Raw genomic sequence first — 23091 nt, 5'->3', positions numbered from 1 at the left:
ACCTTTCTTCATTGTGATGCTCCAAAGATTTTGTACCACAAGTCTCTACATCACCCGAAGAAGGCTGTAATGGCGAAACACGTCAGCGATATTATGTCTAGTGCACTTTGGCTCAATCTAACCTATTGTATATATAATCTGTTGTATTAGTTTATCGTAAAGTAAACCTTCTATATGCCTTAAAATGCCATCCTTGTTTTTTCTGTTATTTTTAATTAGTGATAGGACTGCTTTATCATAACTTTGAATGCTAATGAAGGAAACACACAATAATAGTAGACTGGTAATTAAGATAAGCTACATTTTTCGTGCAACGAGCAACTCCTATTAAAAACCTGGTGCAAGAAACATCTTTGTTTAGTAACTACAGTGAGTCAAAATTTAACTTTCTGGTATAGGCAGGCTGTTGTAGGATGATTACCTGTTGTGCAATCCTCAAAACAACTGAATAGTACTGTGAAGAGGTTTTTTTTTTTTTGTTTCTGAGTTATATTTTTTACTTTTCACTTTAACTTACTTTACACTTACAGTTCAGTAATGTTTATTAGAGAACAGAGCAATTTAACTGTGAATCTTTGGCCACAAATGAGACCTCCAGTCTCAAATATTCTAAAATCATCTAAGTACTTTTTGGACTGTAAATTCAACAAATGACCTGAGGCAAAGTCTTATTTTAGCTTGGGCTAGTTAATGATATCCACAAACCATCATGCCTAGAACACAACAACAACATGGGGCAAGCTGTACAGAACATACATATTTTATGAAAAGATCCCACGGGTGTTGTTCAGTTCTGAAGTACAACTACGAAGGAAGAAGATTTGATAAGCTTATCCTTACCTTTGTATATACACTTTGTAAATATGAATAATAGTGCTTTATAGGCCCAACAAATAAATTTACTTCTTTTAAATACTTTAAAATTTGATTACATAAATATTGAAAAAAAAACACGCAGAAAAAGTATTGTATGCAATTTTTTTCCAACTTGGCATTTGATTACAATAGAAAATGTCACTGTTTATAGAACATGTTCAATTACCTATCATAATTTGTGCACGTCATAATGTATCAGGTTGAGATTTAAGGACCCAGGTTAATTGCAGTAAGAACATTTGGCACTTCACCCACTGATGTGACATTTGTATGCTATACTAGTCACTCTTGGCTGTGAAAGCACCTCTATTCCTTTTATGTAGACTATGATTTAACTGTAGACAGTAAAATAATTATGGGATAGTTAGAAAGGCTTACCATGACCAACCAACATCCCAGAGCTGGGTGATCACACACACTACAAACTAAATAACTTTGGTCTTGATTATGTGTCATTACCCAGCTCTGTAGTCACAATTTTAGTATTTCCTAAATCATTCAACAGTGCACAACTATTTCGATTTTTTTTAGCCAAGGAACATTTGATTGCCTTAGGGAAGTTGTTGTCAAACAGGTATATGGGGGCAATGTAAGGTCTTATAAAATAATTATTTCACGTAATATTCTAGCAGAACATCATAGACAAAATTTAGTAAATTAAAGTATTTAGGACTGTGCTTTCGAAATTGTTGGAGATTGGAGTCATGCTGTAAGAGACCAGGAACAAGCTACAAGAAACTGATTAAGATCAATGCTATTACAGTTCTCTTAGAAATCAGCACTCCCACTGCTAATTGCTGGGGTCCAAAGGTCCCCCCAAAAAGCTGCATTTGCTGCAAGGCACCAGGGCCTTAGGGAATAAGGAGGACATTTTTAATTTGAATCATTCTTTATAAAGATTTTTGCCTTCTTCCTATACAACTGTATTTTTAGGTATTTGTGGATGCAGCGTTTTAATTAATTCATTTATTTCTCCATTAGTTGAACACAATGGGCAAATGTCTTTTGGTGAACTGCAAACTGCTTGCTAATCCCTTCATCTGGTCAGAGTCAGCCTCAGAATGTCTGTTCATTTTTCTGATCTGTCCCACATTAAAGTATTGAGATGAAAAGGATTATTATGAGTGGGGCTGCATATGTATCTCATAGGATGCTTTGGAAAATTATTAAAATGTAATACATTTGCTAGGAAAGTATAATAATTAAATGAGGGTTAAAGGTATCATCACTGAATAGCTAATTAGATAGGTAGAAGGTGTGAGCAAGGAACATTCTGTAAAGCATCAGAAATACTCTCTGAATCATATAAAATAAATATAATAATAACCATAGCTATAACAATAGTCACAATAATATAGTATCAATGATTTTATTTTTATTTTATTAAAAAGGATACATTTTGAACATTTTTCAGATTTAGTTTCAGTGCATGATTTTGCATTTTAAATGAATGAAATAACAACAAAGTAACAGTTTTTTTTATAATACTAATGCAAGTACCCATATTTATTAAACAGCTTATTGTTACCTTTGTGGTTTTAAACCTCTGTTATATACTGCGGCTTATTTATAAAAATTCTGAGAAGAAAAAGAACTGTGATGCCAGGCCTGTTCTTCATCTAATCAAAATATATATAAAAAAGTTGGTAGATTGGTTGGATATAGGCAACATAAAACTCTTTTTATTTCCTTTTGTCTTTATCTGTTTAATTTATTGTGAAAGTGACATGAAAGTTGAGTTAATAAAACAGATGACCCTATTACATAGAGAATTGAGAAGAGTTAAGGTGCTATGTAATATTATTCTCATACTGACCAAGATATTATGCCGATTTGAATGCAGTATAACCAAATCATTGCCCTCAAAAATAGGGATGAGTGGAATTGATGATTTCCAATTCCTTGCAATTTCTGTGGAAATGCTGGCAGAACAAAAATACAGGCGGAACACATAGCAGTTAAAGGGCAAAAAAAAAAATATGTATATATATTTAGGGCTAATAGGCAAACTGTTGTGAAAAAAGGCATGGGGAGTAGAGCATTGCCATGAGGGCCCTATACTAATCCCCCCAAAATACTGTTCTCTATGGCATAGAGGGCAACATTGTTCATTGTTTTCATTAAATCAGCATGGGGTCCCTTTAAAATTTTCGGTGGAATCTTATGGAAGCATTCAGCCTGGCTGTCCATGAAAGATATAGCAGCTTTTTTTATAAATACAGGCCACTTGCCTTGACTTGACACTGGGGGGCCAGGGAGTACCAAAATTGAATGTCAAAGCTTCTAACCCATATCTAGCTGACCAAAACGGATATAAGGTTTGTTGGAGGGCTTAAAATGCCTTTTAACTAAGTGGGGACCAGATATTCACATCCTACCAGGAGATGAGTAAAGATTAGAATTAAAGCACCTTACCCATTCCCACAAAAATTATACAAAAATCCAAAGAAGGGGACATTCAAGGCAGATATAATCTCCCTGCAGCACATGTAAGTCTGGCATATGTCAAATCATCATCTGTTTGATCAGTGGGAATAACTTGCCTGTTTGTTAGCAAGTGAACTTGGATCCCTTGGAAATGTGTGCATATTCTTGTAAACGGATTAAAGATTGACACTAGGATCTCCCTGCAGCACATCAAGTAAACTTGGATCCCTTGGAAATGTGTGCATATCTCTGTAAACTAATCAAGGACTGACACTAGGATCTCCCTGCAGCATATCACTTGCCTGCTGTAAGGAACTTACCCGCCCTGCGAGCCTGGGGTTCCCAGCCACAGAGGGAGACCCCTCAGTAGCAAGCAGCATAACCAAGGCTGCTCCTCTGCTCACAGCTTGTCTGTCTCTGCAGGCGGAGGGATCCGCCCTGGACTAATTACTGATCAGCCAGGCAGCAGCCCTTGCATCCCTTTGAATGTGGTTCCTGCTCCCAGCACTGTGCAAGTGCAAAGTAGTGCACGTCCTAGGGGTACTGTGGGAAGAGGTGCGCGTGTTACCATGCGTCCCTCTTGTACCCCCCGAGGGCGTGGCACTCGGCTGCTTCGCCCCAGGGCGGGACATAGTTAGTTTGAATTCCCTGCGGCCAATCAGCTGCAGGGGATTTACTCAGTCTCCCATCAGACAGTGCCAGGTGGCGCAAGGTGATTGGTCATCCTGGCTATTTAAGGAGAGCCTGTCCATCACCCCATTGCCCGCTATAGCCTCTGTTACCACAGTGTGCTTGGGTGTGTCTTTGTGTGTTTAAAACTTCTGCTTGTCATCTCCTCAGTGACCCGGTCTGAACCTAACTCTGATTGAACTCTGCCAGCCCTGACCTCGGATTGTTATTGACCATTCTGCCTGCTGCCTGCCCTGACCTCGGATTGTTACTGACCTGCTTTTGCCTTATCCTTCTGTACCTTGCTTGATTGGACTTAACCCTTGCTGTGCTGTACCATTCTGAATAAACCTTATTCAAGGATATCTGGAGTCGGTAGTGGTTTGTGTGCCCAGGCGCATTACACCTGCACTGTGGGATGCCCTGGCAGTTTGTTCCATTTCCCTTACACTGGCTCCAAGATTTTTATGTGGAGGTAGTTGATGTTAACAAATCTCAAATAATCTCCTGAGGAAGCAGCCAATGCCTGTGAAACACATCAAGAGAAAAATTTGGAGATCTATCTAGGAACTTTTTTGATATTCATTTATGATTTTAATGTTGTTATAGGAAATTTATTTAAAGAAAGTTTTAAATTCAATATTTGGTCGATGATATCTGCCTTGAAATGAGCGTACTTATAAATATGGGATTTGGCAGGATTCCTCCTTACTAAGTATATTTATATGCTGGGCATGTAATCCTTTGTTTGATCTTTGTTTGATCCCACAAAAAGTTAAAATGAATAAGTAATATCCACCAATGACCAGGGGAACAGGTAGCGGGGTACACTAAAACCCCTTACTAATTCCCACAAAGTGTTCAGTGTATATAACATTGGTAATTCCACAATGTGAAAAGTCCTTTTTTGAAATGATAACATTAATGCATACCATTATGGGGAAATATCCCATTTTTTAAATTTTAAACTGAAAAGTTCCACTGTTAAAATTTTTAATCAGGCGGGGCATCATTGCAGAAAGGGCCAGGCAATGTCCCTTCTGCAATAATCATTCGTACCTGCCTGACTGTTCTTGTAAACTGCATTTGCAGCCTAGCGCTGATTGCCAGGATACTTAGCAAACCTGTCTTCCTCTGCCGGGACTAAATGAACTCTTGTGCACCTGCATGGGAGTTACTTTATCCTGGCCTGGCAAATCAAGATGGCCAAAGATCACAACTAGGAAGAGATGGAGTGGCTTCCTGCGACAGAACAAAGATAGGTGAGTATAGTGGGGTTTAGTTCCACTTAAACAAAGGCTGTCATGCCACCAGCTCTTTATTGCATAAAGTATTTTGTTGTGTCCAGCATGTACCAAGCTGTATTGGACTAAAAAAATGTACACAAATCTTAACTGAATGACATGATAGCAGGCTTGGTTTAAACGATCAGATAAAACAATCTCAGACTGCTCACAGCAACCAAAATCTTCAATTTACTATTGCAATTTACTTAGTGTAGACAGATTGGCTTTTGTGTGATGTCTGAGACAGGTCTTTTCTCAGAAGTTGCTTTTTGAGGTATTTTTTCAGCATTTTAATTAACTGTAAGATGTCCATTTACATCATATCTACCCGTCTCTCTGTTATTCTCTGTAGACATAAATAGGAAAGTAAATAAAATGTTCATCTCCTTAGTTCCCATAAATAATCAAAAATAATTACACGTGTGCTATTCATGTTTTATTTCTAGCCCACGGAAATTCAGGGGCCTATTTTTCCTCTAACAGCCAAAGCCATTCATTTTAATTAAGATGAAGAGTCTCGCCCCATTCCCTGCGCCTTTGCTTTTCTCAGAGGTGTGATAAAGTTTTGTATTCATCTTCCTTTAGCTCTCGCTTTTTTGTCTGATTGGACAGATGCTCTTGTCTTTGAGTCAAGCTATAGCATAGGTGGGCAGTCTGGTAATAATCATTAGAATTAGAAGCATTAATTAGGTCTATAGAGAGATATTAGTAACTGTAAAATGTCTGTCCTTTCTAAGAACCCTAAGAGATTTTAGAAAGAACAAAAATGTTATGTGAAGAAAAAAAAAAATAAAAAAAATAAAAATATATATATATAACAGTACTGTGTATATACTAACTCAATATCAGGCCAATTATAATGCTCTTCTGATCAACCTGTACATTTATAATCAGATATATTAGTGTAAAATTATGGTAATGCCTTCTTAAATATTATTCACTACAATGGGGTTGTTGATTATTATTACAGCTCGAGTTACCAGTAGACATTTTCTGGTGTTTTAAGATGAAGTACTCTAGAAAGTGAAGGTTTCTTTTTAAGTAACTTACAACAATAAGTTTTGGTACTTACTTTGAGCAGCTGACTAGATATTTAGATTAGCCATTCTCAACCAGGGTATCATGAAAAACCCCAGGGTTCTTCCAGAGGTTGCTAGGAGTTCCTCAAACTGTGGCTGATCGCCCTGCCATTTGATGACGCCTGTATAGTTTTGGGGCCAACACCACTGGATAGAGCCAGCTGCATGACTCTAATGATGATTTTAGGTGTCTACAAAGGTATTATTTTTGCCATCACTGCAGGGGCACCCATTTCACTGGCAACTAATTTAATAGGATTTTTTTCATTGACCCCTAAAAATTGTTTTTAGTAGATAGATTGGGAATGATTGATTTAGCATCTGGACTGTACTACTCCCAAAGTATAGTTAGGGAGTTAAGGAAGATAAATATTATCATTGCCCAAGGAAAAACAGGTGTGATACATAAGATACCCTGTGCCGCAAGTTTATGTGGCTGTAGTAAAAAATATATGGTCTTGAAAAAATATTTAAAATAAAGAGGAATACCTAAAAAACTACTAAAAATAAAAACATATCTAAAACAGGATAATAATACAAGATATAACACAATTGCGAATTTAATTTTAGATAGGCAACCATACCCCATCATTTCCATGCATACATTTTTTTCTGATTTGTGAGCAGCATTAGGAAACTAACCTAGGCATACATTTACATCATCCAGTTTGGCAGACCCATTTCTGTGGAAGCCTCTCTTGCACTTTTCACACTGTTGGCCATGAGTGTTGTGTCTGCAGCCCACGCAGACCGCCGTGTTTACAACCTCGATGTAAGTGCAGCGGTTGGAGTGCCCATAGCAATAGCAATCTTGTGAGGAAGTAGGTGAAGGGAGAAAGAGAGAAAAAGAGAAGGCATGCTTGGTAAGGATTGTGTGCGGGGATAGGGTGGTAAATGTCAGCATGATGTTGTGATATTGAAACTATGAGGGCATTCATTAAAATAAAATGTTGCTGACTGAAGCATTTTTACACTGAACACCATGCTGAAATCAAACCGAGTTGCCTTAGGTTTCACCAAGGGTGGTACTATATGAGTTCAATAAATAGCCCCCTGGCCATCCCATTACATCGACAGGCACTCAGTCATCATAATATGACAAAATAAAGTATATACCATATTACAGCTGGTCTGAAAACATCCACAGTAAACTGAAGAATCATTCTTCATTAGTTTTTCAGTCTTGTATGACTCCCTCCCCCATTTGGGTTATAAACTACATACAGTATTAGTTTTTAGTAATAAAATGCGGCAACATGTGGAGCTGCATTCCTGCTACCATAAAGCATGTCAGGAAATCTGAACATACTAGGGATCATTTATAAACCCTGGAGCATATCTCAACTCTGAAAATATTATGCATATCTACAATTCAGAATGACATTTTTTAGAGAAGGTTGGAAAGTAAATGTTAACGCCTGTCTGGTGGTTATGGGTAAGCTACATTTTTCTTTTGCTGAATTTTATATATATGAATCTCAGTAATGGCAGAAAAGTAATCATTTCACTACACAAATCATCTTTATTGGATAAAGTAATGGAACCATCTAATAAAATATGACAGCTACTGAAGTCTTTAATGGAGAGTTTAGGGCTTGGTATTGTTATCCACATACGAGCACCAAATCTTACTATAGCTGGGAAGAAAAGTGGTTATCAATTTCTAGTCCCCAAAAATAATTTACAGGAAGATTTTTTTTATTCCTTTTAGTTGTACTTATCTTTTTAATATAAACCAGGAGTTATATAGAAACATGTATCAGTAATAGTGGCTATTATAAAAATATACCTTCTCCCCTTCAGTACTTAGGGTGATATTAGTACATTATTGACAATAATAATAATATTATCAAACCTTTTTACCAGGCATAAACCTAAAACAAATTGAACCATTGAACATAGTCAGGTTTACTGTTTGCAGACCATTAAAGGCTGTAAATATGATCACATGGATTGCACAGCAAAGCAAATGAGCATCATGAAAGAAATGAAAAAGAAGGTAGACATGGATTCAATGGGGTGAAAGAAGCAAGCACAATTAGGAGGAGTTTGTGAAAATAAAAATTGTATTTTAGCATCCAGCAGTCATTTTATTTGAACTCCTAAATATCAACAGGAAACTAAGTCCCTCTATTTGGTTACTCTAGCCTACCCCTTTCCCAAATGGTGTTCACTGTCAATTTGCTCATGAGTTTACTATAATATTATATAAGACCAAAGTAAATTAAATGTATATTTTAGCCAAAGACCCAACATTTTTGGACACTAAGCAGAAAAGTTGCCTTTTATCATGTAGTACTGTGATAAAATAAATGAGCGAAAAAAGGGGTAATTTTTCTTCCTAGGTTGGTTTTTTAAATAAATAATGCCCCCCCCCCTTGAGTAACAGTAATTAAATGGAAAAAAGAACAGAAAAGCAGGGGTTTCTTTATGGCAAATCAAGATCAATTGGAATAATGACAATAGTAAGTTCCCATCAAGAATATATATACATTGAAAGAAATTGGGTCTGCCCAATTAATATCATAGGGTTTTCTGATCTTTCACCTAGAGTGTTCCCTAAACATTTAACAAGCAATACAGTCGGGATTTGAACTGTATTGCTTGTTTTATAATATATATTTATAAAATATATTTTTGATGGAAACTTACTATTGCCATTAAAACAATTGATCTTGATTTGCTGCAAAGAAAACCCTTGCTTTTCAGTCTTTATTTCTATTTGATAAAATAAATGTCGTAATACTGACTCAGTTCACACTTACAGCTTCTTTGTCTCAACCTGCCTAGTAGTCATGCTTTCCTTGACCTGTTATTCTAATACTAAACAGAACAATACTCAAATCAACAAAGTAGGAAGTTGCCATGTACTTTGCACTTTTCTGTACAATCACGGTATATATTTTGATTATTTAAGTGGAATTAGCTTACAAATCAAAAAAGCAAGAAATAAAATGGTACATAATATATTTGTGTTGTCTATTGTTAATATTGTATTTAAACATTTATTTACATTAACTTGTACAAAGTACATTACCATTTCTAGGTTCCGCTATATGCTTCCCAAAAATTGTATCTATATTTAATATGCTTTCAGGTGACCTTGAAATACTGTAAACTGCAGCATCACAGCATGGTATTGTGTATTGTCAAGCCATTAAAAACAATGAAGCTGATTTATGAAAGTGAAGCAAAAGTGGAGCAGTTGCCATAGTAGCTGAAATGGTTCTTGTTTGATTTTCAAAGTTAATGGAAGACAAAATCTGAATTGATATTATAAACAGTTGTTTCAGTGTTGATCAGATTTACTTTGCTTCAATTTTCATTACTCAGTCCCACTGTCAGGGAGTGAGTTACAAGTGAGGCTAAAGAAAAAACAGAACACTTGTGGCTGGCTGTCTTTACAGTCAGGACAACCTTTCCTCTTTTGCACAAGGTATTGATAGTTTACAAATGTTTGGATGACAGCAAAAACTGGAAAATGTTGCACATAAAAAAGTTTATTTTCAGTTAAACAGACCAACACCCTATAAGTGTTATTCAGCATGAAATGCGTCAGCTGCAGATCAAGCTGCCTTTGTGTTGCTGTTCAAGTAGCATTTTGAAGTTCTTGTTATCATCCATGTTTCCTACATATATGCATGTCAGAAATAATGAGCCTGCTCAGTCACAGATTGCACAGGTAGTAGGACCAATCTGGAGCAATGGCTTAATGTTCATTTTCTGACATCACATATCCAACACCAAAAAACACAAATGATTTAAAAATATCCTATAAACAAAATATTAATTACATGTTTTAGACTGCTAAAGAATAAAATATGGCTTCACTTTTGGTAGCTGACCTTGATGCTACAACTATCGCTGGTATCTTCCCATTTTAGGGGCCTCTATTGACTTCTGTGGGAGATGCAACAACTAAATGATTCTTTTTACATCAGTCAGTGAAAGACTTGGATTTGAATTTAACCTGCTCATCAAATTTGCAATTTACGTCAGTCTGGATTATTTTTCATATAATTTTCGTGTAGCGTAAACACTGGAATATTGGTGAGAATTTGTTTTCATAAGGCAAACATGTATAACAAGGGAATAGGGTTTCAATAAAGTGAAATTTTAAACATTGTTTTATTTTTATGTCAGATTGATCAGATTTTAATTTAAAAATAAAAATACATATGTGGGTAATACCACAAAACATGACAGCAACAAATATATACAGTATATCTAATATTGCATTCTGGTAGAGTCAGTGTACGCTACCCAAGTTATCTACCTAAGAGCAAAAACAAATTGCTAATTAATTGCAAAACCAAATGTACAAACCTACCAGTCTTCAGTCATTACTTCTGTCTTGTTATGTCAAGAATTAGGTTTATTGATTTGGATTACACTCTGCCAGATATACACAGCGCCTCTATAGAATTTTTCTAAAGGTTCAATTGCTAAAGGGAGTATTGTTAAATCCAGCAATTGCCACTTAATTTAGCTTAGTTAGGGGATTTTTTTTATGTTTCAAAGGTTAGAAGGCAGGCAAACAGAACTCTTTTGAAGAATTTTAGAAAAGTGGTGAGGAGAATGGCTAATGTGTTTTTATTCAAAGGCTTTCTAGCCAATTATTACTAAAGGATGATGTTCACTTTCAACCACAAAACTTAAAAGCAGCACTAGATACTTTATTTGAAGTATATTGTATTTAACATCTATAAACTAAACTCTAGTCGAGTGTAAATGTTGTTTATATTGTTGCACATCTCAGATGGAACAAAGGATATGACCTTCAATGATGTTACTATATAGGAAGATAGTTTGGGTCAGTAAATACTTCTTCTATCCCTTTTATCTTAATATGCATCTGATGTGTCTCTATGAATGTTGTTAGTGTGAATTAACATACATTTTAGGTCTGTTGGACTTTTAAGGCATCCATCAAATTGGGCAGTTATAGTATGTGGTTAGCATAGTATTTGTTTTGGATTTTTTTAATGTTGTCTCTGTCCTTCCCTGTCTAGAAAAACCAGCACCCCTGAATATCTTTACACTCTAAAGTAACCTTTCTCAACCTGCTTACCCCATAGGAAACTACACAATGGTTTTTTGATTTCTCCAGGAACTCCATCAAAAATAATTTAATTGTCATTGAGAAAATGTCCCTTTGATATTCAGTGTGAAGAATGTCCTCTTCAGTGGTGGTCTGAAGGTCACCCTCCTAGACATCTAAAAAGATCATTAAAGTCATACTTGTGTCTCTGCAAAATGGCACTAGACATGGAATGCCGTGGGTACCATGAGATGGTTGGACAGTTAGTCACAACTCCATAGTGGAATTCCATATGAGAATGGCTGTTTAAAAGCGATAAGTAAAATGTACACCAGCAGTGTACCTGTAAAGTCTACTGTAGCTGTATGAGATGACTGTAATGTAGTGGCAGCTAGAACAAAGTGCATTCCAGAAACTATCACATAATTCTTACAGCATCAGGGTTTGCAGATAACTGTGAGTGCACATCCATTTCTGTACTACAGAGGTCTTTCTTGGGTGCACCAGCTGCCATGCAGGGTCTCACCTAGTAGTTGCTAAAACATTTTCTCAAGCAGTGCTCAAGAGTCCTATTTCACTAGGTTAACTTCATATAACTCACTGTTAATGCAGAACTAAAGTTCCGCTTTTAAAAATCCACAGTCAGGCAGGTGATTATTGCAGAAAAGGACAGGTGATATTCCTTCTGCAATAATCCCTCCTACCTGCCTGAGCGCAGCACTGCTTTGGTTGCTAGGCTACCTGGCAAACCCAGCTTCCCCTGTTTGTGCAGGAAATGAACTGTACTCCATCCCCACCCAGCCAATCAAGGTAGCCGAGAATTGTCTCCAGGAAGAGAAGAAAGAACAAGACACAGCCATGCGATGGACCAGGAACAGGTGAGTATTGCAGGTTTAGCATCGCTTTAATGGTAAAACCAAGTTTCAAGCCAATGTTTTTTTTTTCTGGTGGTAAGTGGTGCTAAATGATGTGAAGTGCAGATTTAATGACACTAACTATAATGTGATGGTGCACAGCCAAGGATGCTGGATGTTTTTTCACCCTAAAAATGTAGTGGTGGCAGCAGGATAGAGCAGAGTTTTCTAATGCAAGCTGTAATTCTTATTTATTCCGAAACTGGGCGATTGTTTGAAAAAAATTAACTTGAATATTAAGATATGTCAGTTAAATATGAAATTCTAAACTAAAAATATTTTAGTGTTTTTTTTTTCATAAAAAAGATTTTCAGAAAATATTTGCTCTTGTTACTAAATCTCCATGAACTGTAAAGTTAAAACATATATGAATTCCAAATACTTTGGGTTTGAGTTCCAAATAGAAAATCAGCAAGTGTTATGTGAATTCATTGAAGATGCCCCTGATATTAGGAAACAGTTGGGAGCAGTAATATAGTGTAATAATCCTATTACAGAAAGCATTATCTTGGGATGGAAAGCAGACTCACGCCAGCTCTTGTCCATGAGCAGGGGTCAAAATGTTATATTATTTCTGCCTACTACAGAGGGATTGGATCAGGCTGTTTGCACACTGTTAGACTGCTTGAGAATGACAGATACTGTACAGCAGATCCTCTAACCTCTGCAGCCTGTCCTTCCCAATTACCACTTAACGAGAATAGCTCACCCTCTTCTATGTGCCGACACAATTTAAACAGCCATTTAAACAACAAGGTGGAGATGTACAAAGAAAATCAAAGTGATCTTGTCATTGACTGAATAAGTGGATTACTCCATTAGGAATTCCAAATGTAAAGGTTTAAAAAAGAAACAATAAAAAAATGATACATGATACATGTTAAGAGACAGTGCTAAATTACCACTGCCACATTTGGTGTGTTGCATGAATTAAAAAATTATATTGGCAACATCCATATTACAATGCTAAAATGCTGTATGTTAGGCTAAGTACAACAGACACTGCACAATAACGCCCGCTTATTTATTAAGCATTGGTGAGCTGTTGTGTTATTCTTTATTAATGGCACCCCAACACACCTTGATGGTCCCAACTTCTTTTTGTGCAGTAGACAGCCCCACTTCACAACAGCACTATGCACACCCAAACCTCTGGTACACATAAATGTGAACTTAGCCCTAATGTATGTCTGTCATTCATATTGATTAGGAAGGCATGTTTTCATAGGCATACATTATAATACATACTTCAGAATGTTTTCTTGTACTTTTTTTCTAGGCAGAATTTAAAAACCTGGATGAAATCTGAATGATTTAATTTTATATTCATATTTAAAAAGTCTTCATTTTCAGTAACTTAATCTAAGTTTTTTGTTTTGGCCTTTTTTAGATGTTTATTTCTGTTCATCTGGCAGAGGCCTTCTCGCTCATCCCTTGCCTTAAATGCTGTTTCCTCAAAATCTGGTAGAAATCAGGTTTCTGTTATACTAGCTATGTTCTTGTGGGTGTTCTCACAAGTCAAGTGAGCACAAATCTACACCTGTATCTGTACCAATATTGCTGTACGTCTGTAATCTGTAGTTAGCAAGAAACTCATAAACAGCTAGTGATGTAATGCAGTGGTTCCCAACTTTTTGCTGCTCCCAGACCACTGAATGCGCGGTCCGGAGTCCTGTGTCACTCAAAGTGGAAGAAACTTCCCCCGGAGTGATGTCATAATGCAAGAACCTGCCCACTCAGGCCAGGTTTAGACCTGCGATAGGAGAGTGGGTGGCTTCTGTCTCTGGACACCGCCCTGAGCCTGCAATATGTAAGGGAGACATGGTCTGTGGCTCTGGCCGGTGCGCCCCCCCCCCCCCCCCAAATGGGGTCAGTCAGACCTGACCCTGCTGGGAGGTACACCGGCCAGAGCTGCGGACCGCCACTTGTCTCCTTGCTCTCGCAGCACACCTGTCAAAAAGCCGCGGCTCACCGGGTTTTGGGGACCCCTGATGTAATATATTCTATAAAAAAACTTTAATATTTTAAAGGAAAATTGCTAAACACGGATAAAAAAATTCCCCCATAATTGAGCAGTTTAAATTTTAAAGGATGTGTAATGCTTTTCTAAATTCCTTTGACTTACATAGCTTTGTCAAACAGAACAGCCCTGTCTGACAGGGAAGACGGCTTAATATTTCTCTGCTGAAGTTCTGTAACACTGACATATCTCATCCCGACCCCCACCCATGTCTGGGCAGTACAATGAAAAGCTGCAAACAGATAAGCTCATCTATCAACCTATGCTGTTTTTATATCCTCCAGTTTGAACTCTGCTGTACAAGATGCTCTGCAAAATACAGTTAATAATGTATTAATTAGTAGAGTGCAGCATTAATCTGTGTTTTAAATATGTGACTGGAGTTTAGTTTTAAATATGTTTTGTAAGTGTTTTTTAGATTAACACTTTTACAACATAAAATCAGTTTACCAATTTTATTAATATTGGCTGTCATTTGTAAACCGGCAACTTTCCTAAACTGAAAACATTACCAAGTTCCAATGACAAAACGGGTGAAAAAAAACAAAACATAAAAAATAACATTGTGGAAGACATATGCATGGAACAATTATTGTACAGAGCTTCAAGCTTGTCCAACACATACAGCCCACTTCATAGTCACTTGTGTAGTTAGGTAAACATATCGGTTTATCATTATTAAGCATTCCATCCATGTACAAATCACCAATGAATATGACACTGACTAGGCCTGGATTATAGAATGCTAACTTCTATTGCAAGGGCAAGACAAACTATTTGGGAAGCTACTGCTTTAGGATTACACTCATTAGAATGAAGCTGTGTTTACAATATTGTCAGAATTCCATATCTCGATGCCCTGAAATGTGTTATAAATTAATGAAGGAGCATTTAATGATTTTGATTTACCAACAGATATACCCATGTATATTTATGCTAATGGATATTTCAGCATAATACTCTGTATACTATATCTTCCTTCAGGTAAATTAGTTATACTAGTGACTTATGTCAATGCATACTCACATAAAAAACAAATCACACAGGATTACAGATATGTCAGATTTTAAATCACCAACTAGGAACACAAACTGTACTCTTCTAAGATAAAGAATTTATGAAATGTAACAAATATTCCGCAAATCTTCGTCTTTGTTTCATAAATAAATTATAAAACAAGTCTTGAGGAACAGAAATGAATAGGAGGCCACTGGCTCACAGCAACAGTGGTTGGTAATCAGACAACGTTCTATTGCCAAACAGGCTCTTTCCTTCAGTCAAAAAGTGCCAGTCACCTGGGTTAGACTGTATTTTAGTTTTATATGTCAGAAAAGAGTAGGAAAGAGTTAGATTTTACTTTACTGTCTGTGTCCCTGCTGAGTTGATTTATAGCTCTATTCTCCTTCTTCTCCTAATGTAACCCACTCTTTCCCTTCACAGATGCATACATAATAGGATCCATCGGCCAGGGCACATGACAGCTCTATAGACTTCTATAGGGCCATGTTTTATGGTTGTAGACAAATGCAGATGGTCCCATAGAATTCTATAGAGCTGTGAATCTTAGGCACAGTCAAGCCAGAGCTGCAAATAAACACACAGCAGAGCCATGGCCATTGCATCTTAGTAAACATGTAGCTGTGGATGGGAGAGTGGCATAGGTTAGGTCAAAGGAAGAGGATGAAAAATATAGGTGTATTTAGTTGCACATATCCTTTTAACAGTTATCACCCGAACAAAAGGTGAGGGTATATTTTTTAATGGTGACACCTGTTAAGTTGAGAGTAGTAGGCCAGAGCATTTCGTTACTCTATAAGGATTTTCTCTTAACTTTGCTGGATCACAATGACAATCTCAATGACAAGACACAGACAGGAAGTAAAAAAAAGTTTTTTTCAAAGCTGCATTTAAATCTTCCCCAATCCAAAATCGTGAAAAAACCTTTTCAGTGAAAAAGAACGATTAAGCCAAATGCAAAATACAACTAACCGAACCAGCCTCTGGTTGCTTTGAGACAACAATATTAAAAATGGTATATGCGAGAATGAAGGATAAGATCCCGTTTTAGGTAATATATTTAAAGATATACTTTTATAAATTATTTAGAGGTGAAGGCCCTTATCTTTTAAAGCTTGAATGGCTCGCCTGCTTCCTATTGACAGAAAATAGACAGCTCCCCATACCAGGCTTGGCATGAGCCCATACTTAATTTTAGACTTCTAAAAGCCTTTGATGGCTTATGACTAAATTTGGACAATTTAGGCACCAGTAACACATCAAAGAAAACCAGAAATAAAAATGTGCTGGCTATTAAACATAAATCAATGGCTCATGTTGTGTCCGGTTAGTTATCATAATTTTTTTGAAAGTTTTAGAGTAAAAAGTTCACTTTACTACTCAAAGTGGTCAGATGAATCTTAGATACTTGTTCCATAAACTACCCCATATGGGTTCCCTGAATATCCTTATTTCAGCATTGGAAAACACATTTACAGGCTAATTTCATACAACAGTACAATGGAAGTAGGTGACATTGCAAGGTGAAGTTGCTTTCAGCAACCAGCAACATTTCTATTTATGGCAAATACATTAGTAAAGGACGAAATCTAAAAAGGTATAAATTAATTTGCAATTAATTATTGATTTTTACTTAATAAATTAGACCATGTCCAAGCTAATAATCTTTTCTTAAGAAAGGAGTAAAATATTTTATTATCCAGAACAGAAGTTGAAGTTCAGAGTTTCTACATGCTAAATCTAGATCAGAGGACGTTTTATTTCTATTTTTGTTTTATGCAACAGCGATTTTAATACAGCTATCATTCTGGAAAATGCAGGTGATGTGTCATAGCAATAAATTATATAAAATGTGAATGCATTGCCTCTTGCGTACTAAACAGACACCTACCTGTTGTCTACTCTACATCATACTAGGGAACACAAATGTTGATAGTATGTAACACTAACCGTTGAGCTCTGCTTTGCAAACTCTAATATCAGAAAGAATTTAACCTAAAAGCAAATTGTGTTATTACCGGTAGTTCAAAAAAGCAATTATGTAACATGAGTTACATCTCCATCAATCCGCATCTGATTGATGTGTTTGTAATAATTAAACCCCCAACTATCTATTTGATCATACTACAAAATAGATTTAAAGAGAGGATATGTATAAAGTACAATAATAATCCCACCAAAAAAGTCACAGATTTTATATTAGAAAATATGTGTTCTCATCTTGGATATGGCATAAACTAATACTAAAGAATACATCTGTAACTTAGCCAGCATTAGGCATATTTCTTCCATTATTTTACTTTTAATTTTCAGTCAGTTTAAACATATGAGCTCTCAGTTGTGCATATATTACCATCTGTAACATTTTTCATATATATGACACATACTCATTATCCCACTTAACAGTTAAGCTCATCCAAAAAATGTATTTTAGTTTTGGGTGAATGATGGCAGGTTGAATCACTCACTGGCAACTTACACACACACACAAAGTGGTGAGTTGCACCATCAACAACTTAAAACCCTACCGAAGATAAACATTATTAAACTAGAACAAACAGGATCTTTGTTTTAAGAAGTCACTGTTGTACTTAACTGACTTCTGTTACTTTTTCAGAACCCAACTCCTGGTTCCATTCAAACTGTTGTGCCCATGATAAGCTGTCTCACTTTTCTATTCTTTCACACACCATTTTACAGAAAAAACAGACATCTGTGCTTAGCTTCATATTGTATCCTAATATCCTAATTCCTTAGGAAACTGGCAAGTGATTCAAATTGCCTGTGATAACTCAAAACCTAAATATTAGCTGTGAGTGCCATCATTATGGTCAGTCATAAACAGCTTAAAATACTACGAAGACATATAGTGGACATGTGTTTTGGCAATGTTTTCTCTCTGTAGTGTAAGTATACTAGATACTGGCTTGGGGCGGCCTGCGACTCTCTAGCTGTTCTACAAGAACAAGTTTCTATTTGCTGGTGCAGTTGCTCCTTGATGAATTTAGAACTTTTCAACCCCCACAAAAGAAGTTCTAAGATCTAGAAAGGTTACAAATTCTCCTCAAAATTGTGCATTTTATTGGGTTAAATAAAATCTGTTCAATCTGTACGCAACACAAACCAGAGCCACTGTATGAATGGAGGGGTTCCTACCTCTCTTGTGACTCGAAACACGAGCAGGTGGCACTGTAGAGTGGGCTACTTTGGGAAAAACTGGACAGACAAGGAAGGAAAGAAAATCAAATTAGAAAAGAAAAAAGAAAATGAAAATGTAAGCAAAACAGAAAATAAGTAACAATAGATGTACAGAGATTGATGCGCAGTTGTGAGAACATCAAAATAAAATATTAGAGGTGATTATGCACTAAACTTATAGGGGCAGTAGATGATAAACTAAAAGACAAGTAAACCATCAGCATGTGCAATAGTAAGTTAAGCAAAATGGTTCCAAAAAAACTGAATTATATAATATGTTCTGACTGGAAAAAAATGTTTAAAATGGTTATGGTCATTGTATTTATTGATCTCTGAAACATCAATAAAGTACATACAGCGAGTTAATACAGAGCCAATGTTTCACTTTTATTATTATTATAATTGGTCAACTGTGCATTATCAGGCAATGCCACAACTGTACTTAGTAAATAATAGGTTCTTGCAGCTATGTAGCTCGGTATTAGCAATTTTTTTTTTACCTTTACCATAGATCACAAGTTTTGCCAATTATGAAGGTAGCACAATTAAAAATCACCTATGTAAATAAAATCTTAGAGGGGTCAGGATCTGAATCCAAACCCGAATCTAGGGCTGCTTCTGTGTCTGGTGGTGCCTTCTACTTGAAGTTCTTTATAGCTTCATGCCTGATCTCATAGTCAACCTTTCAAGAGTGAAGGCAGCAGGTTGCAGCTGAAAGTATATATGCATTGATTAGGGAACCCTTGATATAGACACAGTCTCTGTTAAATTAAGTGGTGGTAGAGTCATTAGAGGCATTGGAATCTATCATAGATCACCTTTGTTCATTTTTAACTACTACTTCTGGCTCACAAAAGTGTTCTAAGTGAACAAAGTTTTGTCACAAACTAAAATGACAATCTTTTGCAACTCAGCGGTTAGCTTCCTCTAGGAGGCAATAGGAGCTGCTACAGTGGCCGCCATATTTTTGGACCAGACTATTCTGTCACAACCGGGGAACAGGCTCAGTAGCTGCAGCAACAAACAAGTCCACATTGGTAAACAAACTAGGTTTGGTACATAGAATATTGTAACAGAACAGGAGTGAGGCAGAAAAGTAGCAAGGTATACAACATTTAAGGCAGAGTGATAAAGAGTGGTCCGTAATACAGCAGCCAAAGGTCGGTACATGAGTAGTGGTAGTAGAGGTTGTGATCTAAAAGCAGTAACAGCAAATGCAAGACACTGGCAGAAGCACAATAATCTGGCAAACAGATAATACAAGATATGGCTTAAATGGGAAGTCAGGGGAAGAAGCAGAAAGTTCAAGTTTTTATTATTATTAAACAGGATTTATATAGAGCCAACATAGTACACAGCGCTGTACATTAGATAGGGGGTTCAAATGACAGACGATTACAGACAGTGACACAGAATTAGAGAAGCCTGCCCCCAAAAGCTTACAATCTAGGAGTTCATCCCAACACTGGGTTTCCAGGAAATATTGGCTTCAGGATCAGGCAGGAGGATATCCAGCACTTCAGGTTCAGTAGGAAGTACCACCACTACACACAAAAGCAGCTTTAGATTTGGATCCAGATCCTGACAAGAGGTTCAGGAGAAGACTCTCCAACATGACTCTTTCTGGTAAGTACCAACACACTTCACAATCTGAAGCAGGGTCACCATAAAGGGGTGTGGGGTACTTCAGTACTGGGCCCTTATAAGAATAGAATTGAATTTTGCAATGCCGGAACTTTTACACATGGAGGAAAGGGGCCCAAGTTATTTACATAGTATCAGACCCACAAATTCCTGATGGTGGCTCTGATCAGGAGTGCTTTTGTACCCGCCTGATTAGGTCATGAAAAATGGTATGTAGACATTCTCTGCCCCTGGACCTCAAAATTTTCAGTTAAATGTTTAATTTTTAGTTATACTGCAAACCTTATGATCTATGACTAAAAGACAGATAAAGAGAAACAGAAGCGCTTAAAGCTTAGCAACCCAATATTCTTTAGCAGAGATCAAGTGACCACAATCCTAGACTTCTGGACATGTGACAGGCACAGGAGGAAGACTGAAGCAGCATTTTTCCTAAAAAATTATATATTTCAGACTTACTAATACTCTTTATTTATTCATCTCTGCAAGCGTGTCATCATTATTTTAATTTAACAGAGGAATATAGGTCCACTTAAAGCCATTAAATTCTAAGTATTTAAAATATCCTATTACATATTTTACCATCAGGACAGCAGACTATGCAATTCCACAATCTAGTTGGTCTGCTATTAATGTTATCTTGCATTTTACCTCCTATACCTATTTTTTACATGCACAAAAGCTAAACACAGGAAAATATGATGTACTGAAGTATTTTGACATCTGAGATGGTATGGATAATATTAACATCAGCACTTTTGACCTAATAGCTACAAGTATAATAAAATGAAATATTTCTTTGAGCATTTAAAATTATGGCCAGATAATTGACTTGTAAATACAAGCCTCTTGTGTTAAGGATCTATTCAATTAATTTGTAAGGCGATATACTTATAATCTATAGCAGAAAGATGATGTCATAAAACTAATGATCTGTGTCACACAAAAAAGCTCTATTAACACACTGATAATGAGTGACAGCTCCACCAGGGATAATAAGGGAAAGTGAAATGGTTTTTCTCTACTCCCACCTTCTACTACTTTACCTATTTCTTCCATCACCCTATATGCGAGTGTTTAAATCATTGCTTGGAAAGATTCCGAAGTCCTCTGCTCTCATTCTGTGCACAGCCTTTACTAATCCATGCAATTAAGGCCAGTAATTCAGACGCATTTTGTTCTGTTACGGCTATAGTGCAGAGACCCAGACACAATAATTTGGAGCAGATGAACGAGATAATTGCATTTATTTGCTATCTATGAATCTAGGTCAAGACCTGACCTAGCATCTCCCACCTACTGGAGTTTCAGTTTTTGTGATATAAATCATAAGAGAGTTATTCCACTATATATTCTGAGATTACTTGTCTGCTGTCGTCATCATATTCACTGGTGCCCCATAAAGATATGATAGTGAAAGATAACGAACACACAAGTTTGTTTATAAACTTTTACTTAATAATGAAAGTGGAATTATTCTAATCCAATGCTTCCTTTATAGAACCTAAGGTGAAAACATTAGAACCTGAGATTGTCTTCTCAGCTTTTTAATTTAACCCCAAATCTAAGGCACTACTATTTCAATGTAAAATGTTAAACAGGACCCGAGAAGATTGTCTTATAATTAACAAGTGGAAATATAAAAAGAATTCTACATAACATATATATACACATCAATATGAATTGTGATGTTCTCATTTTTTTTTAAACTGAAAAGACTAAAATGTTTTTAATGAGTTATTGCTGGAGCTACCCCTCAACAATATAACGTGTTAAGCATTTAGTTTGACAAGTTGAACTAAATTACAGTGAACTGGACACAAACAAAGCTTAAATTATAATTTTCTATACTAGGAGCATACTATCACATCACATATACCTTAGGATACAATATAGTAGAAAACAAGCATACCATAGGCGAATACAATGCCCAACCTTACAATATAATACATTCACTATGCTATTATATTAAATGATTTGACTAGAAATAATCCTTATTCATCAGACAGTACCTAAAGTATTTCTAAATTCCTGTAATGAAGACAAAGCTCTGCATGAACAGAGAGAACATGAATCAGAATCCAGCATATGTGGGAAAGTCGAGTCCCTGGCCTCCCGTTGCACTATATGGATCTTCCAGCAACTATATCATTACTATAGGACATGAGTGAGATAGGAACTGTGGATTATACCACTAAGTGCAGCAGGGGAGCCAAGAAATTGACATGTTTGGAGGTGTCAGATTCTGAACTTTCCTCAGACAGAGATTGGTGGTATGGGTAGTAGGAGAGGGAAGTATAAATTATCTTCTTTATAGGGAAAACTTTTTTATATTTTACTGACAAAATCACTTTAAGCACTGTGAAAATTTTACACATAGACAAAGAATCTTTAGTCTTGAAGAAAATGGTGTTCTACAGTGGTGTTTGATAAGTATACAGACCATGGTAATCTTTTTTTTTCCATTATAAAGATTATTAGCAACTTTTAAGGGTTATGTTAAGCCACACGTCTTGAACCAACTATACCTTTGTAAATCATACTAGTTCAACCCCACCTATATTATATAACATGTACTTTCCTTAAATATAACAGCTGAGTTTTGCATTATTGAGCATAGTGGCTCAGAGGTAGCACTCTTGCCTTTGCAGCGCTAGGTCCCAGGTTTGATGCTCAGCCAGGAAATGGAGTTTACAGGTTCTCCCTGTGTCTGCATGGGTTTCCTATGGGTATTCTGGTTTCCTCCCACATTCCAAAAACATGCAGTTAGGTTAATTGGTATCCCCCCAAAATTGAACTTAGACTGTATGAATTACATATATTCATGGTCGGGACATTAGATTGTGAGCCCCTTTGAGGGACAATTAGTAACACTACTATGGACTTTGTACAGTGCTGCATAATATGATGGTGCTTTATA

General features: G+C 36.4%; 1 protein-coding gene across 3 annotated transcripts in view; it reads right to left on the bottom strand.

The window, feature by feature from the left end:
- NTNG1 (netrin G1) overlaps window positions 1-23091 on the bottom strand; it is a 167501-nt gene that overhangs the window by 16672 nt on the left and 127738 nt on the right. Inside the window, exons 7-8 of one of the 3 annotated variants that reach the window (XM_072420027.1) lie at window positions 18486-18545; window positions 6980-7147 (exon numbers count right to left, since the gene is read on the bottom strand). The exons of 1 other annotated variant lie outside the window; for it this stretch is intronic. In XM_072420027.1, coding sequence (XP_072276128.1) covers window positions 6980-7147; window positions 18486-18545 — 228 coding nt within the window. The remainder of the gene's footprint in view (window positions 1-6979; window positions 7148-18485; window positions 18546-23091) is intronic. One more of the 3 variants, XM_072420028.1, reaches the window with a different exon arrangement.

The sequence above is a fragment of the Pyxicephalus adspersus genome, chromosome 8, assembly GCF_032062135.1.
Source record: "Pyxicephalus adspersus chromosome 8, UCB_Pads_2.0, whole genome shotgun sequence".
In the NCBI taxonomy this organism is placed as follows: Eukaryota; Metazoa; Chordata; class Amphibia; order Anura; family Pyxicephalidae; genus Pyxicephalus; species Pyxicephalus adspersus.
This window is presented reverse-complemented; position numbering and strand designations above follow the sequence as displayed.